Consider the following 18111-nt stretch of genomic DNA (forward strand, 5'->3'; position numbering starts at 1 on the left):
CTCGCAACCCACTACATATTGAAGGATGTCAGCGGTCTGTGGCCTCAAAGGTTCTCATTAGACTGGAAGAAGTTAGAAATTCTGCTACAAAAATCTAAATGTTTGAAAGCTTTCTTACTTTACAGCATTTTTTCACACCTGCCTAAAACTTTTGCACAGTACTGTACATGAAGTTGATGGAGGTACTTGAGTTTAAAAATCACAGTGTGCAAAATGTATACAGATCACTATTTTGTGGGAGGACCCAGTAACATTGTTAAGAAATATCAGCTGTAGTTAAAAATAATTCTGTGTTTGTTCATTTTGGGCCCATTCACACTTGCCTGCACACCAAACTGGAGCGGCAGCAGTCTGTTTGGGGTTGCAGTGACATGCAGCAGGGGGCAGTGTGATGCGCATTTTATTACATCACACAACTCCCTTTTTTTTGTAAACTTCATGTGAAGTGCACAAAGTGACACATTCATGTCAAGTGCACATGTAAACAAGGAAGAGCTCTGTTCTTTCAGCAGAGATGTGATGGATTTTCTGTGATGGACAGAAAATCCATCACATCCCTCAGTAAAAACAGCACACATAATACACACAAACACTGGTTAGGCACACATTTAACCCCTTGATCGCCCCTGATGGTAACCCCTCCCAGCCAGTGTCATTAGTACAGTGGCAGTGCATATTTTTAGCACAAGTGTCAGTGTCAGACTGACCGCCGCAATATCGCAGTCCCGCTATAAGTTGCTGATCACTGCCATTACTAGTATAAAAAAAATTAATAAATCCAAATTCCAGTATATATCCCATAGTTTGTAGACGCTATAACTTTTGTGCAAACCAATTGATATATGCTTATTGGGATTTTTTTTTTACTAAAAATATTTAGCAGAATACATAATGGCCAAAATGTATGAAGAAATTCAATTTAAATTTCAATTTACATTTTTTTATTGGATATGTTTTATAGCAGAAAGTAAAAAATATTGGGTTTTGTTTTCAAAATTGTTGGTCTTTTTTTGTTTATAGCGCAAAAAATAAAAAAACCAATGGTGATCAAATACCACCAAAAGAAAGCTCTATTTGTGGGAAAAAAGTGACATAAATTTCATTTGGGTACAGCGTTGCATGACAGTGCATTTGTCAGTTAAAATAACGCAGTGCCGGATTGCAAAAAATCAAGTGTGAGCTTCCAAACCTTGTAGTGCTGCATACTGTGGGGATGTATATTGACAATATTGATCCCTACTGATGAACATCATAGTTTATATTAATAGTGATTAATATTAGTCATTAATAGTGCACATATATAATTATGTATAAGTTAGTATATGTATATTAATTATGGTAATAGTATGCGGCTGTATTCTCCATTTTGTCTAAACAAGCTAAAATGGAGGCTTGAGCTTTGTGTAATAAACAACTTCTTAGCAGTAAACAACTCAAGGGGACATGTCTGGTCTTTTACCAATGTGTTTACCAGATAATTACACATATGCCAGGCAATTTGCCATGTATACAAGTGTTGTCTTATGATAGGAAACCCTACAAAGGATCTTGGCGAACGAAGGTAGTCACCCTCTAACAGGAAGTCAGATCACAGCAGCAAAATTAAAAAAAAAAGGAATTTGTAGATAGGGGGTTGATTTACTAAAACTGGAGAGTGCATATTCTGGTGCAGCTCTGCATAGAGGGATGGATATAAAAAATACTGTGCTAAAGAGTAAGAATAAGGTGAGCTGCAACTAAAAAGTGTTATACGACACTGTACAAATATACAAAGATAAAAAGTCGTGCTGAATGGTGGGAAAATCAATAATATATGTTGCCCAAATGAAGTGCAAAAAATGAATATGTGAGTGACACAATAATCAAGATGAAAATGCAAAATGAAATGCATCAACTAAAAAATTACATATTGAAGTGCATAAAAATCAATACAATCAAGTGTTATTAAAAAAGAAAAAAGAAAAAAAAAGAAAAAAAACATTTTTTGCAAAATAAAACTAAAAATATCCACTGACTGAAGTGAAAATACAAAAAAGGGATTGAAAAAACCCCCAAAGTTACTCAATAATAATAATAAAGAATGAATCCATACAGTGAAAACAAAAAAAGTAAAAAAAAAGTCCAGTAAACATGTTGATCCAAAAAGTGATGTTTTGGTGAAATTTCACACTCAAGTGTGAATAGGTATATCCTCCACCACAGAAACAGCTGCCGCTTACCAGAAGGCGGTGGTCCCTTATTATAGGGGACCACACTGAGCGAGTGGCTGTAACCCCAGCCCGGGATCCCAATGACAGGCACCAAACTCCTCAGCGTCAGCAGGGATGGTCAGTGGAGGGGTCAGTGGAAGAATCGATGGATAGGCAGTATTGTCACCAAAAAAATATAAGACTTCACATAGTGTAAATCCTTTACATTTATTGTAATATAAAAAGACAAATGAACACTTACTGCATTAGAGATGTAAATAGGCAGATAAAAGACTAAGCCGGTCAGTGCAGCACTGGATGAAAGATGCAAGGGTCCGACATAGAGACCAGTTTTTTTTTTTGCCAAAGCTTAATTGAACAGCTGAAGTTAGAAGCTGATTGGCTACCATGCACAGCTGCACCCGATTTTGCACTCTCCAGTTTTAGTAAATCAACCCCAGTGTTTATTTTATAACCCCTTCCCTACCCGCCCATTGTTATATGACGTCCTCAGATGTGATCTCCCATCCTGGGCGGGCGTCATACGACGTCCTCGGCTTCTCAGCGGTATAGGTGGCGCGCGCCCGCTGTGTCACCGAGGAGCCGATGCGCATGCCCGCTGGCTGCGATGTCAGCCGGGCACACTCGATCGCTCGTTACAGAGTAGAATTGTGGATCTGATCCACATCCTGTCAGGAGAGGAGACAGATTGTGTGTTCCTAGTATATAGTAACACCGATCGGTCTCCTCCCCTAGTCAGTCCCCTCCCCCTACAGTTAGAATCACTCCCTAGGTAACACATTTAACCCCTTGATCGCCCCCTAGTGTTAACTCCTTCCCTGACAGTGACACTTTTGCGCAAACCAATCAATATATGCTTATTGCGATTTTTTTACCAAAAATATGTAGAAGAATATATATCGGCCTAAACTGAGGAAAAAATTAGTTTTTTTTTAGTAAAAAAGTAAAAAATATTGTTTTTTTTTTTTTTTTCAAACTTGTCTCTCTTCTTTTGTTTATAACGCGAAAAATAAAAACTGCAGAGGTGATCAAATACCACCAAACGAAAGCTCTATTTGTGGGGAAAAAAATGATAAAAATTCAATTTGGGTACAGTGTTGCATGACCGCGCAATTGCCATTCAAAATGTTACAGCGCTGAAAACTGAAAATTGGCCTGGGCAGGAAGTGGGTGAAAATGCCCCGTATTGAAGTGGTTAAACCAGAGTTTAGCCCACGTTCACATTGGGCCAATTTGGCATAGGATTTGACATGTCAAATTGCATGCCAAATCGGTGGCTATTGCCCGACTTTGCAAAAAGTAGTTCCTGTACTACTTTTAGCAACTTCGGGGGGCGATATCAGCAGGAACCCACACAGATGTCTGTCATATTGCCCCCAAAGTCAGACTGCATTGCTGGTTTGAAATCATGTGAGTTCAGCTGAATTTGCATGATTTCTAACCCGCATCAGTGTGAACCTAGGCTTAGTGTCACTTTACCTGAAAACTGGCCTTCTTTCTAGGGTTTCTGCCAGTCCCTCTGCTTTCCTTTTAAAAACTGACCACACTAAGCATGAGAACACACTGTGGTCAGTTCTCTAGCTGTCCTGGGAACTCAGCCCCTCCCCCACAGCCTTTCACTGGGAAGATTAGTGTACTATTGCCTCTCCTCCCCCAGTTCTTATGCAGCTGAGAACAGAGGGAATGTGATCACTTATAAAAAAAGGAAAAAGGTGTGTGTGTATATATATATATATATATATATATATATATATATATATATGTATGTGTGTGTGTGTGTGTGTGTGTGTGTGTGTGTATGTATGTATGTATGTATGTATATATATATATATATATATATATATATATATATATATATACACACACAGTTGTGCTCATAAGTTTACATACCCTGGCAGAATTGATGATTTCTTGGCCATTTTTCAGAGAATATGAATGATAACACAAAAACATTTCTTTCATTAATAGTTAGTGTTTCACTAAAGCCATTTATTATCAATCAACTGTGTTCACTCTTTTTAAATCATAATGGCAACAGAAACTACCCAAATGACCCTGATCAAAAGTTTACATATCCTGGTGATTTTGGCCTGATAACATGCACGCAAGTTGACTCAAAGGGGTTTGAATGGCTATTAAAGGTAACCATCCTCACCTGTGATATGTTTTCTTGTAATTAGTGTGCGTGTTTATAAAAGGTCAATGAGTTTCTGGACTCCTGACAGACCCTTGCATCTTTCATCCGGTGCTTCACTGATGTTTCTGGATTCTGAGTCATGGAGAAAGCAAAAGAATTGTCAAAGGATCTGCAGGAAAGGGTAGTTGAACTGTATAAAACAGGAAAGGGATATAAAAAGATATCTAAGGAATTCAGAATTCCAATCAGCAGTGTTCAAACTCTAATCAAGAAGTGGAAAATGAGGGGTTCTGTTGAAACCAAACCACGGTCAGGTAGACCAACTAAAATTTCAGCCACAACTGCCAAGAAAAATTGTTCGGCATGCAAAGAAAAACCCACAAATAACTTCAGGTGAAATACAGGACTCTCTGAAAACGTGTGGTGTGGCTGTTTCCAGATGCACATAAAAGGAGGAACTTGAAGAAAGATGGGCTGCATGGTCGAGTCTCCAGAAGAAAGCCATTACTACACAAATGCCACAATATGCCAAACAGCACAGAGACAAGCCTCACACCTTCTGGCACAAAGTCATTTGACTTTGATTGATGAGACCAAAATTGAGCTTTTTGGCCACAACAATAAACTCTACATTTGGAGAGGAGTCAACAAGGCCAATGATAAAAGGTACGGAAGTGGATCGCTGATGTTTTGGGGATGTGTGAGCTACAAAAGCACAGGAACATTCGACAATTTTGGTCAAAATTGTTGGCAAGATGAATGCGGTATGTCATCAAAAAATACTGGAGAAACATTTGCATTCATTCAGCCAGGAAGCTGCTCATGGGACATACTTTGACATTCCAACATGACAATGATCCAAAACACAAGGCCAAGTCGACCTGTCATTGGCTACAGCAGAATAAAGTGAAGGTACTGGAGTGGCCATCTTGATCTCCTGACCTTAATATCATTGAGCCACTCTTTTTGTGTTATCATTCATAGTCTCTGAAAACAGGCCAAGAAATTATAAATTCTGCCAGGGTATGTAAATTAATGAGCACAACTGAATATATACTGTATATATATTTTTTATAGCTATACACAAATGTTTTGTCTTTTATTACTATTTTAAACTGAATGGGTTGTCTTACAAGGTGATCGCTTACAATCACTTTAATGTGATACTAAAGTCTCGTTTTTTTTTTGTAGAAATAACAAACATGTTATACTTACCTGCTCTGTGCAGTGGTTTTGCACAGAGCAGCCCGGATCCTCCTGTTCTCGGGTCCCTCATCGGTGCAGGGAGCTTCTGGCCCCTCCCTCCTGTTGAGTGCCCCCACAGCAAGCAGCTTGCTATAGGGGCACCTGGGCCAACCCGCAGCTCCCTATGGCCAATCAGACACGGAGCCACGGCCCGGCCCCCTCTCTCTCCTCATTGGCTCACTGACTTTGATTGACAGCAGTGGGAGCCAATGGTGCCTTGCCGCTGTCTCAGCCAATGAGGAGGTGAGTCCCGGACAGCCGAGTCTCTCGTGCAACATCGCTGGATAAAGATGAGCTCAGGTAAATGTTAGGAGGGCTGCTGCACGCAGAAGGTTTTTTTATCTTCATGCACAGAATGCATGAAGATAAAAAAAACTTCTGCATTTACAACTACTTTAACTTTGCAACTGTGGCTTCTCCTCTAGTTTTGTCTGTAGTATGAAAAGTTTGCTCTGCCATCTTTTAATTGAATAACTGACATGCACTACCCGCACCCCATCTCAGTATAAATTTGGACTATCTTTATGGGGTAAGGCACACACTGGGATGGCACTGCCATATACTATCCTGAAAAAGCTCTGGCACCTCAACTAAGGCACAACCAAAAATAAAAACTACAGACAATTGACCCTACTCCACACAGACTGCAAGTGAGGCTGTATTTCTTCATCCCATACTTTCTCCAACATGATATGTTATCTCTACCTTCTGAAAATGGTGTTCTCTTTCTTTAAACTCTCCTTTCTTCACTCCTCTTCTCCACCCTACAACTTATATATATCACCCCCAACTCCTGCCCCTTCCCTCTGATTGCACTCATTACCTTCTGATCATTGCGAAGCCACATGCTGTCACAGCCTCGTTCCCATCTTACCTTGCTCACCCTACTGCTTCTCCTAACTTCTGGGGATATTTCCAGTAATCCTGGCCCTCCATCATCCAACTTTCACCCCTACACCTGCCACTCATTTCCCTGGCAGCAGCCACAATCCACAAAGTCTTATTTCAATTCCTCTGACTACTGCTCTGTCTATAACAAGTGCATCTCTGTCCATGACCGCTTTATTTACAACTCCTTTAAACACTTCAATGCTGGGCACTTTTCCCCCTTCCTGCCCAGGCCAATTTTCAGCTTTCAGGGCTGTCGCACTTTGAATGATAATTGCGCGGTCATGCAACACTGTACCCAGACAAAATTTTTATAATTTTGTTCCCACAAACAGAGCTTTCTTTTGGTGGTTTTGATCACCACTGGGTTTTTTTTAGTTTCTGTTATAAAATGTTGTAAATAAGTAAGTTTTCTCCTTCACTGATGGGCACTGATGATGAGGCACTAATATACAGCACTGATAGGTGGCACTGATATGCAGCACTGATAGGCGACACTGATGGGCACTGAAAGGCTGCACTAATGGGCACTTATAGGCGACAGGTGGCACTGATAGGCAGCACTGATGGGTGGCTCTGATAGGCAGCACTAATGAGGAGGCACTGGCAGGCATTACTGGTGGACACTGATTGGCACCTCTAATGGGCACTGGGTCCTGGGTGAGCATCCTAGAGGGGGCTGTGCTGATAATCAGCGCAGACCCCCCCCCCGTCAGGAGAGCAGACGATCGGCTCTCCTCTACTCGTGTCTGTCAGTGCAAGTGGTAGAAAAGCAGATAAACGGCTATTTCTGTTTACGCTGTAATCGAACACAGCTGATCACATGGTAAAGAGCCTACATCAGAGGCTCTTTACCGAGATCGGTGATACGGTGTGCCAGACTGACACACCACACCAACGATGGACGCGTAATCGCGGCTTATCCTGCTGGATGTCATATGACATCCAGTCAGTATAACTTAACCACTTTCCGGCCGTCATTCTGCTATACGGCGGGTGGGAAGTGGTTAACCTACATGCTACTGAAACCTGGCTTCAGGAATCTGACTCTGCCTGTCCTCCTGCTTTCTTCTATGGTGGCTTTCACTCAATGTACTCACCCAGACCAAATACATTTTCAAGTTCTTCCAACACCACCCTCTCTATTCCCCTACTCTTCTGAAGCTCACTGCATTTGTCTTTTTCTCTAGTGTCTCTGGTGATAGCCCTGATTTTTTTGGCCTAAGGGACCAGTGGTAATATACTTGTCGACTTCTCTGCCTGGCTACCCTTGCTGCTGCTCTTGTGCACATCACTGGATCGGGATTGGGCTTAGGCATTTAAAGGGCAGTGAGGTGGAGAATCCTGCAGCTCAGAAGGTTTTTTACCATAATGTATACATGGAATGAACCACTTCAAGACTTTAAAGCGGAGTTCCACCCAAAAGTGGAACTTTTGCTCATTTGTCTCCTCTCCCCCTTCAGTGCCACAATTGGCACCTTTCGGGGGGACAGGATACCTGTTTTGGGCAGATATCCTGTTCCCACTTCCGGGAGTCCGGGCCACGGCCCATGACATCACGCAGTGGGGTTCCCGGTGTGAAGCCGTAAGGCTACACTGCCGGGTACTCTTACCCACAATGGCGGTGGCAGCACCCGACAGCTGATGGAGACATCAGCTGCGGTGCCGACATCGCTGGACTCCAGGACAGGTAAGTGTCCTATTGTTAAAAGCCAGCAGCTGCAGTATGTGTAGCTGCTGGCTTTTAATTTTTTTTTGGGGGGGCGGAACACTGCTTTAAATCTACTACTGCACATCCCTAAACACAAACTATAGTAAAAAAATAATAATGTCCCCCGATGTAAATTCATAATGAATGCCGGCCGCACCAAACCCCCCCCCCCAAAAAAGCAAAAAATGCCACCTCCTAAACACAACCGCTCCTGGCACTTGACAAGCGCTACTTTTCCCCACCACTAAGTAAACAAAGGCGCGGGGTCATATTCCTGATATGTGTCTGTTGTACCACGTTCTTAAGTATCCTGTTTTCTTTGTATCTGTGTGAAATACCTGGAGATCTTGCCAGTCCCCCCTGCGTTACTATTTTAAACTGACCATGTTAGCATGAGAGCACATACTATCCGGAGCTGTCAGTTGCCCTTCCATATGCTGGGAGCACAGCCTGCATATCCTCCAATGGCCAAGGCTTGTGCTGACACACCCCTGCACAGATCTTTACTACCATAACCCTCCACCAAAGAACAACCCAAATAAATTCTCCTTTTCCTGGCGATCGCAGTGATACCACATATGTGCATGTTAGTTGTTGTTTGTACCCGTAGTACAGCCCAGAAACAATAGTGCGCATTTTACTTTTTTTAAAAAATTTTTATCCTGCCTAAAACACACCGACACTGATACTAATTTAAAATAAATAGATAAATACATAAAATTCTACCCAAAAAAATACTGACCCTGACCCAAACAGTAACCCTGGCACTGACCTAAATCAAACCTTGATTGAAGTATTTTTTTAATTTTTTTTTTTTTAATTATTATTTATTTTATTTTTTTTACCCAGTTTTTTTTTTTTTCCTCTCAGCAAGGAGAGAGAGAGATACAATGTATCAATACAATGAGGAGGTACAATGAAAAAACACAGGGGCGGGCTTCACAGTGACTGATCACTATAATAGCCAATCAGAGGCTATCTCAGCTATTAGGTGACCCGGAATCAGGAATTCCAGGTCCCGATCGTTAGTACGGGGCCTGGGGCTCTCAGAAAAATCCCGGTCTATGTGCTGGGAGCGCAGCTTGCTCCCAGCAAAGACAGATACACAAATATGCGGCCCCACGGAAAAAAGCCCAGTCCAGTGGGGCCGCAGATTTGCATATGCTGGGCGCAAAGGGGTTAATATGAAGTTGTTTGTGTAATGGACAGGTGAGGACCCTCCAAGGTGAGGGAAATCCTTTGTGGTCACTGGAAATAGCATGTTCCTTGGAAGATTTCCCCTCTGTTTATGTTTTGATGACTACCCAAAGGTTGGGATTTTCTTTCACTTTCACTCCTGATGTAAAAAGGTGAGGGAAATTCCTCTCAGATGGTAGCCTACAGGGTGTGGTAAAATTGAATGATCGATGTTCAATATGACAAAATGTTTGAATCAGATCTATCGAGAGACAAAAATGGCATGGCCAAGCAATGAGAGAAAGAATGATGATTTAGATTAGGGGTCTCCAAACTTTTCAAACCAAGGGCCAGTTTATTGTCCTTCAGACTTTAGGAGGGCTGGATTGGGGGCAGAAAATGTCCTGAACCCAGCATCAATGAGAATAAATATGGCCTCAAGGTTGGTGGTCAGTAGGAGGAATAGTAGTGCCCCTTTTAGTAAAAGGAATAGTATCCCATTATTGGTATCAGTGGAAGAAATAGTTCCCCCCTTGTGGGAGGAAAAGTGCCAAAAGGGCCGGAGTTTGGAGACCCCTGGTTTAGATCTACCTAAATTGATCGGTTGTGGTAATAAACAAAAAACAAACAATTGTACAGGGTTGATCGATGGTGTTTTTTCTCAGCCTTGCATGTGGATCAAATGTAAGTAATTAACAAGGACATGAAAAAAAGCCATCGATGACCGATATTTTTTCCACCACAAACGATCAACTTGGGTTGATCAAAACTGTCACTATCTGTAGCTTAGAGGACATTGATTGTTCAGTTTTCTTGCACCATATATAGCCACCATTACATAGATGTCCCCAAAACAAGTGTCACTACTGGACGATTCCCCCGCATCACTTGTGCTGGGGACAACTCTACAGTTTTAGATTTTCACTCATTTTCTTTCTTATTGACCGTGGTCACCAGTACAAATAGAGGGTTCAATTTCCCTAGAGGAGGCATAGGCAGCAATAAAAACCTGACTGGGGTTCTAGCCCCTCACAACTCAAAAGTATAAAAATATTTGAAAAGTTTTGCCTTCAGTTCCTCTTCTAACCCTTTCACTGCCACCGACGTATGTACCAGGAATGTGTGAATATCTGACAACGTCACTTCTGGGTCCCTGTGTCACTGTCCCCATCCAGTATCCCCAGGGAAGAAGATGATGGAACGCATTTTATGTTCCACTGGAGGACAGGGGAGACATCAGAGGTCTTTTAGTCTCCTGATGTCTCATTAACCACTTGCCTACTGGGCACTTTTACCCCCCTCTTGCCCAGGCCAATTTTCAGCTGTCAGCGCTGTTGCACTTTGAATGAGAATTGCGCGGTCTTGTAATGCTGTACCCACATTCATGTTTTAATATTTTTTTTTTCACACAAATAGAGCTTTCTGTTGGTGGTATTTAATCACAGCCGGGTTTTTTATTTTTTGCTAAAAAAAAAAAAAAAAAAAAGAATGAAAATTTTGAAAAAATAAAGTTTTTCTTAGTTTCTGTCAGAAAATTTTGTGAATGAGTAAATTTTTCTCCTTCACTGATGAGGCTGCACTGATAGGTGGCACTGACTTGCATCACTGATGAGCACAGATTGGTGTCACTGTTGGGGCTGCACTGATAATCAGGGCACTAATAATCAGTGCCCTGAATTTATGTACAGGTCTCCCCTGTGAGGAGATGCCGCTGATCGGCTCCCCTCTCACTCTGTCAGTGTGAGGCAAGCTGTGATTGGACACAGCTGATCACATGGGTAAAGAGCTGCATTATCGACTTTTTCCAAAATCACCCCCTGTCCCATCGCAGATCCGCTTAAGCTTGGGTCTCTACGGTTTGAGCGTGCATTCCATGGATGCGCGAGACGGCCTGCAACAGCGACTTAGGTGCCTCCACAGTAGCGAATATGCCAGTGGGGATCACCAGGGGCAGCTCTAAATATATCAATATAAATTAAAATGCAGGAACCGCATATGCCTTCTGAAGAGATGAAGGTGGGTATACTGATGGTAGCCTTTTACTTAGAATGCATAGTCATGGTGTCTGATGTAGATATATATATATATATATATATATACACATACAGTGAGGGGAAAAAAGTATTTGATCCCCTGCTGATTTTGTACGTTTGCTCACTGACAAAGAAATGATCAATCTATAATTTTAATGGTAGGTTTATTTTAACAGTGAGAGACAGAAGAACAAAAAAAATATACAGAAAAACACATTTCAAAATATATATATATAAATCAATATAATATAAATTGATTTGAATTTTAAAGTGGCGTTCCACCCAAAAATCACTCGTGACCCCCCTGATATGCCACATTTGGCATGTCATTTGTATGGGGGGGGGGAACCGGGTACCCAGTTTTGACAGGTACCCAGCTCCCACTTCCACTCCTGGCTGCGAAGTTCACCTCTCCCCCCTCTCTGCAATCTTCTGGGACACGTCACAGGTCCCAGAAGACTGCATGGCCATTCAAGACAGCGCAGAGCGACTTGTGCATGCATAGAGTGCGCCCGGCTGTGAAGCCGCAAGCTGTCACAGCCGGGCGCCTACACTCACAATGCTGGTGCCGTGGAGAGGAAGGGGAGAGGAGCTCATTACTAGACTGTGGGACAGGTGAGTGTCTGTTTATTAAAGGTCAGCAGCTACACTTCTTGTAGCTGCTGACTTTTAAATGGGTGGAACTCCGCTTTAATGAGTGAAAGAAATATTTGATCCCTTCGCAAAACATGACTTTGTACTTGGTGGCAAAACCCTTGTTGGCAATCACAGATGTCTGATGTTTCTTGTAGTTGGCCACCATGTTTGCACACATCTCAGGAGGGATTTTGTCCCACTCCTCTTTGCAGATCCTCTCCAAGTCATTAAGGTTTTGAGGCTGACGCTTGGTAACTCGAACCTTAAGCTCCCTCCACATATTTTCTATGCGATTATGGTCTGGAGACCACTCCAGGACCTTAATGTGCTTCTTCTTGAGCCACTCCTTTGTTGCCTTGGCCGTGTGTTTTAGGTCATTGTCATGCTAGGCAATTGTCAATGTCATGCTGGAATACTCATCCATTCCAGGACCTTAATGTTCTTTGATGCGGTTCTTTGATGCGGCAAAGTTGCCCTGTCCCCTTAGCAGAACCCCCCCAACCATGTTTCCACCTCAATGTTCGACTGTGGGAATGGTGTTCTTGGGGTCATAGGCAGCATTCCTCCTCTGCCAAACACACAAGTTGAGTTGATGCCAAAGAGCTCGGTTTTGGTCTCATCTTCCCATAACACTTTCACACAGTTCTCCTCTGAATCATTCAGATGTTCATTAGCAAACTTCAGACGGACCTGTACATGTGCTTTCTTGAGCAGAGGGACCTTGTGGGTGCCGCAGGATTTCAGTCCTTCACGGCGTAGTGTGTTACCAGTTGTTTTCTTGGTGACTATGGTCCCAGCTGCCTTGAGATCATTGACAAGATTCTCTCTTGTAGTTCTGGGCTGATTCCTCACTGTCCTCATGATCATTGAAACTCCACGAGGTGAGATCCTGCATGGAGCCCCAGACCGAGGGAGACTGATAGTTATTTTGTGTTTCTTCCATTTGCGAAAAATGGCACCAACTGTTGTCACCCTCTCACCAAGCTGCTTGGCGATGGTCTTGTAGCCTATTCCAGCATTGTGTAGGTTTACAATCTTGTCCCTGACATCTTTGGACAACTCTTTGGTCTTGGCCATGGTGGAGAGATTGGAATCTGATTGATTGATTGATTGATTGATTGCTTCTCTGGACAGGTGTGTTTTATACAGGTAACAAACTGAGATTAGGAGCACTCCCTTTGAGTGCTCCTAATCTCAGCTTGTTACCTGTATAGAAGATACCTGGGAGCCAGAAATCTTGCTGATAGGGGATCAAATACTTATTTTACTCATTAAAATGCAAATCAATTTATAACTTTTTTGAAATGCGTTTTTCTGGATATTTTTGTTGTTATTCTGTCTCTCCCTGTTAAAATAAACCTACCATTAAAATTATAGACTGATATTTTTTTGTTAGTGGGCAAATGTACAAAATCAGCAGGGGCTCAAATATTTTTTTCCCTCACTGTATGTATGAATTTATGTATGTACTACTATGTTTGTTATATTGCACGCTATATGTTATTTGCTGCCATTCCAGAGGGACGATGGCAATCTGAGATTGGATCCTGGAGGGACACACACCACCAGTGATGTATGAGGGGTGGGGCCTACTAATGAGGACGGCCCCGATTGTGTACCTAAACATATCTAAATGTATGGTGGGTCATTTGCTCTTTTGGCTCTGAGCAAGAGAGTTCAACCTCGAAACGCATCAGCCTAGCCTTCACAGACGCCTTCTGGTCTCCTTGCATCTTTGGAGCGTTTCAGCAGTCCTAGAGGTGACTTGTTCACATTATGATTTGACATGTGCATATACAACATACGTTTGTGAGTATCTTGTGTATCACTTTTTATTTTATAATAAATGTTTATAGTGGAATTGCACTAAGTCGGTGCGCCCTTCTCTTGTTTTTGTTGTTTTATAGTATGTTTGTACCCCCTCCCTGTGACAGCAGTATGGGGAGAAGCTCCACATATTAGCTGCCACTGTTTGAAAAACAGCGTGGCAGTGAGGAGCTCCGCCCACATGCCCACGTCATTCCAACACACAGCTATGTGTGTCTGAATGAACTACAAGCCCCGACATCCTTAGCCGCAGTCGGCTTGTAGTTCTCAATGAACTACCACGGTTCTGTGCAGCACCATGGTAGTTCAGTGAGTCTTCTTGTCAGGGAGTATCGGCTTACCTATACAGGATGCATGGGTAAGCCCACTTACTGACAGTGTGCAGGAAACCGGCATGGCATCAGTGATCTGCTGTTCACTGGTGCAATGCTTTCCAGGCTCCTGCAAAAAATAAAAATAAATGCATATTTTTTTTACCTGCAAAAAACGTGCATTTATTTATTTTTATAAAAGTGAACTTATGCTTGATTGCATTCTGTACATTAAGGTAAAAAAACATTCTTCTATCAGACCCCCCCCCCCCCCCCCCCACCTTATACTTACCGGAGCCTGATCTTGATCCAGCAATGTGCACGAAAATATCGTCTCTCTCAGGTCTCTCTCCTCATTGGACAGAAAGGCAGCCATTGGCTCCTGCTGCTGTCAATCACAGCCAGTGAGGAGGGAGCAGGGCTGAGACACGCTCTGTGTCAATGGATGCACAGATCTGGCTGACAAACAAGAACACGAGTGCCACTTGCTATGGAGGCTCTTGGCAGGGGGGAGGAGCCAAGAGTACCGGCAGGGGACCCGAGAAGAGGAGGGTCAGGGATGCTCTTTGCAAAACCATTGCACACAGCAGGGAAGTATAACATGTTTTTTTGTGTACCTTTAAAATCACTTTGAAAACAAATGTTTTGAGCCCATATGAAGGTAAATGCATGTGTTTCTGTGTATGTTTCTGGTATCCTCTTCTTCAGTGAGCGGTCCGGTTTCAGATAAAAGTGGTCTCTGCGGCGGATTCGCAGCGAGAATCACTTTTATCGGCGGCGGGAGAGGGCCCCCTACTCCCGCCGCGCTCTGGCGGGGTCTTGCTGGGCATGGAGACGAGTAAGGGGAAGATGGCCCCCACCCGTCTCCATAACAATGCAGGGTGGAAGCAATGTCAAAACGTCACTTCCGCCCATAGCTCTTAAGGGGCCATTTTTTGTAATTATTTTTTTAAATGATAGTTTTTTTTTTTATTGCATTTTAGTGTAAATATGAGATCTGAGGTCTTTTTGACCCCAGATCTCATATTTAAGAAGTCCTGTCATGCGTTTTTCTATTACAAGAGATGTTTACATTTCTTGTAATTGGAATAAAAGTGACATTTTTTTTTTTTTTTTAAACAGTGTAAACGAGCTCGTGTGCAGAAGCGAACGCATACGTGAGTAGCACCCGCATATGAAAACGGTGTTCAAACCACACATGTGAGGTATCGCCCTGATCCGCAGAGTGAGAGCAATAATTCTAGCCCTAGACCTCCTCTGTAACTCAAGACATGCAACCTGTATAATTTTTTAAACGTCGCCTATGGATATCGATTTTTAAGGGTAAAAGTTTGTCGCCATTCCACGAGCGGGTGCAATTTTGAAGCGTGACATGTTGGGTATTAATTTACTCAGCGTAACATTATCTTTCACAATATAAAAAAAAATGGGCTAACATTACTGTTGTCTTATTTTTTAATTAAAAAAAGTGCATTTTTTCCAAAAAAAGTGCGCTTGTAAGACCGCTGTGCAAATGCGGTGTGACAGAAAGTATTGCAACGACCGCCATTTTATTCACTAGGATGTTAGAAAAAAAAAAGTATAATGTTTGGGGGTTCTAAGTAATTTTCTAGCAAAAAAAAAAATGTTTTTAACTTGTAAACAACAAATCTCAGAAAGAGGCTTGGTCCTTAAGTGGTTAACCACTTCCCGCAGAATCTAGCAGAATGACGGCCGGGCGGGGGTTCAGTTATCCTGACTGGGTGAGTAGAGGAGAGCCAATCGGCGGCTCTCCTGACAAGGGGGGGTTTGTGCTGATTGTTTATCAGCGCAGCCCCCCCCTCGGATGCCTACACTGGACCACCAGGGAAGCACCTAACATGTGGATGGCCAGGTACATCTCCCATGGCCATCCACATGTGCAAATTAATGCCCAACATATGCCAATCAGTGCCCACAACTGGGCACTGACCGGCACCTCTATGACACAAATAAAATAAGTGATGCCCAGCAATGCCACCCATCAGTGCCCATCCGTGCCACCCATAAGTACCCATCAGTGCCACCCATGAGTGCCCATCAGTGCCGCATACAAGTGCCACCTATCAGTGCCACCTCATTGGTGCCGATTTATCAGTGCAGTCATATCGGTGCCCGTCATTGAAGAAGGAAACATACTTATTTACAAAAATTTTGAACAGAAACAAAGAAAAACTTTTTTTTTTGTTTTTTTTTTCAAAATTGATGATCTTTTTTTATTTGTTGCGCAAAAAATAAAAATCGCAGAGGTGATCAAATACCACCAAAAGAAAGCTCTATTTGTGGGAACAAAATGATAAAAAATTTGTTTGTGTACAGTGTAGCATGACCGCACAATTGTCATTCAAATTGCGACAGCGCTGAAAGCTGAAAATTGGCTTGGGCAGGAAGGTGCCTAGTACTGAAGGGAAATGCTTTGTACACACCATACAATGGTAAACATGGGGAAGGAGTTATGGCTGTCCCCTTTAAAAGTGCATCTATTGGGAAATCAGTGGGAGCATGCAGATTCCTCATCTACATACACAGCCCACATGCAGAGACTTTGTTTTGCTATAAGAAAGCTCAGATCCACCTCTGCACTGGGGGGGTTACAGTGGTAGCTCCGCCCCCCATTCCGTACACTTCCGCACCCAACTAAGTACACGCCCACCGCTAGCCCCGCCCTTATCCGCACACTCAACCCTTTAGCCTCGCCTCCATCTCCTACGCTGCACATGTCCCGTCACGCTAAGACCCTATTCAGCACACGGATCTTACTAGCCCCGCCCCCATTCCATAAACTGCCAGTAACAGCTCCGTTCCTATTCCGTACACAGATATCTTTAGGCTCCGCCCTCGCTCTATCACGCGCAGCGCTTCTCACAGACACACTCCAGTCCCTTGCGATAACCTGCCCGCACTTCCCGGTGACACAACACGACCCCGGGACGCCTCGCACCCACCTCACTGCGAGTGACCTGCAGCTGGTAGAAGTCCTTGCTCGGCGCCGGGGCTTGTCCGTCACACTTGTACAGGATCTCCGGCAACAGCGCCGTCATCTTGAGACGCTCACGCGGTTGCTAGGGTAACCAAGGCGGATTACCCCTTCCCTAAGGGATCCGTGCGCGCTGTGGGAGGCGTGGCCTAGCTTCCACAGATCCCTCCGCCTCACATACATCCCCGAACAATAAGCACTGGACGCCTAACAGTTCGTCCGGGAGCTCACAGAGCGGCACAGCGTGTAATAACCGTCCGGGGGAGACACGGTGACCCTGGCGGAAATAAACCGGGCTCGGCCTGCCGAGAGGTCCTGTGGGGACCCACAACTCATCCCGACAAGCTGTGCTTAGAGAAAACCGACGGCAGTAAAAGAGGCGTTCCATAAAAAGGCATCTGGCCGAGGCCAACGGACGCCACATTCGCTGAGCACGTCATCCAGAGAGGGCGAGGGGCCCTATGAGGCGCTCTACGTACAGGCCACAGCCGCCCGAGCGCTCCCGGTGAATCTGCGTTTCCCCCTTTTTTTTTCTCCCCGTAAAGTAGTCCGCGGAGGGATCCCGGCTAGGCCGCAGTTATGGGGGAAATAAAGTGAGCCCTGCAGCGGAAGGATCCGGTGCGGTAAAGTAGTGCGCGGAGGGATCTGGGGCCGCGCGTCCTCAGCTGATCGGTGAGAAGGAAAAAACCGAAGAGGAAGCGGAGAGACCGGGGGGAGTGCGGCGGACAGAGGTACCCGGGGGAGGGCCTCACAGCGGCGGCCTGGGCTCACAGGCTCGGTGCCATAGCAGTGATGAGGGTTGTGTAGTGTCTGTGCCAGGAAGGCCACTATATGGTATTGTATGGCCCTTATACAATAGAGGGAGAGAGGGGGGGGGGGAGGCCTACAGCTCCCCCTATGGCCGGGCTGAGGCCTGCACCCCGCTATGGGTTATCACAGGAG

The 18111-nt window shown here is 43.9% G+C and overlaps 2 protein-coding genes across 2 annotated transcripts in view; one reads left to right on the forward strand and one right to left on the reverse strand.

Annotated features, from left to right (window-relative positions):
• FBXO36 (F-box protein 36) overlaps nucleotides 1-17302 on the reverse strand; it is a 92380-nt gene extending 75078 nt beyond the window's left edge. The window contains exon 1 of the mRNA XM_073625660.1: nucleotides 17138-17302. Coding sequence (XP_073481761.1) covers nucleotides 17138-17233 — 96 coding nt within the window. The 5' untranslated portion in view covers nucleotides 17234-17302. The remainder of the gene's footprint in view (nucleotides 1-17137) is intronic.
• The window catches only part of TRIP12 (thyroid hormone receptor interactor 12), a gene marked incomplete in the record, with an annotated part of 166707 nt that continues 165752 nt past the window's right edge, over nucleotides 17157-18111 (forward strand). Inside the window, 1 exon segment of the mRNA XM_073625659.1 lies at nucleotides 17157-17900.

The sequence above is a fragment of the Aquarana catesbeiana genome, linkage group LG04 (assembly GCF_042186555.1).
Source record: "Aquarana catesbeiana isolate 2022-GZ linkage group LG04, ASM4218655v1, whole genome shotgun sequence".
Taxonomy (NCBI): domain Eukaryota; kingdom Metazoa; phylum Chordata; class Amphibia; order Anura; family Ranidae; genus Aquarana; species Aquarana catesbeiana.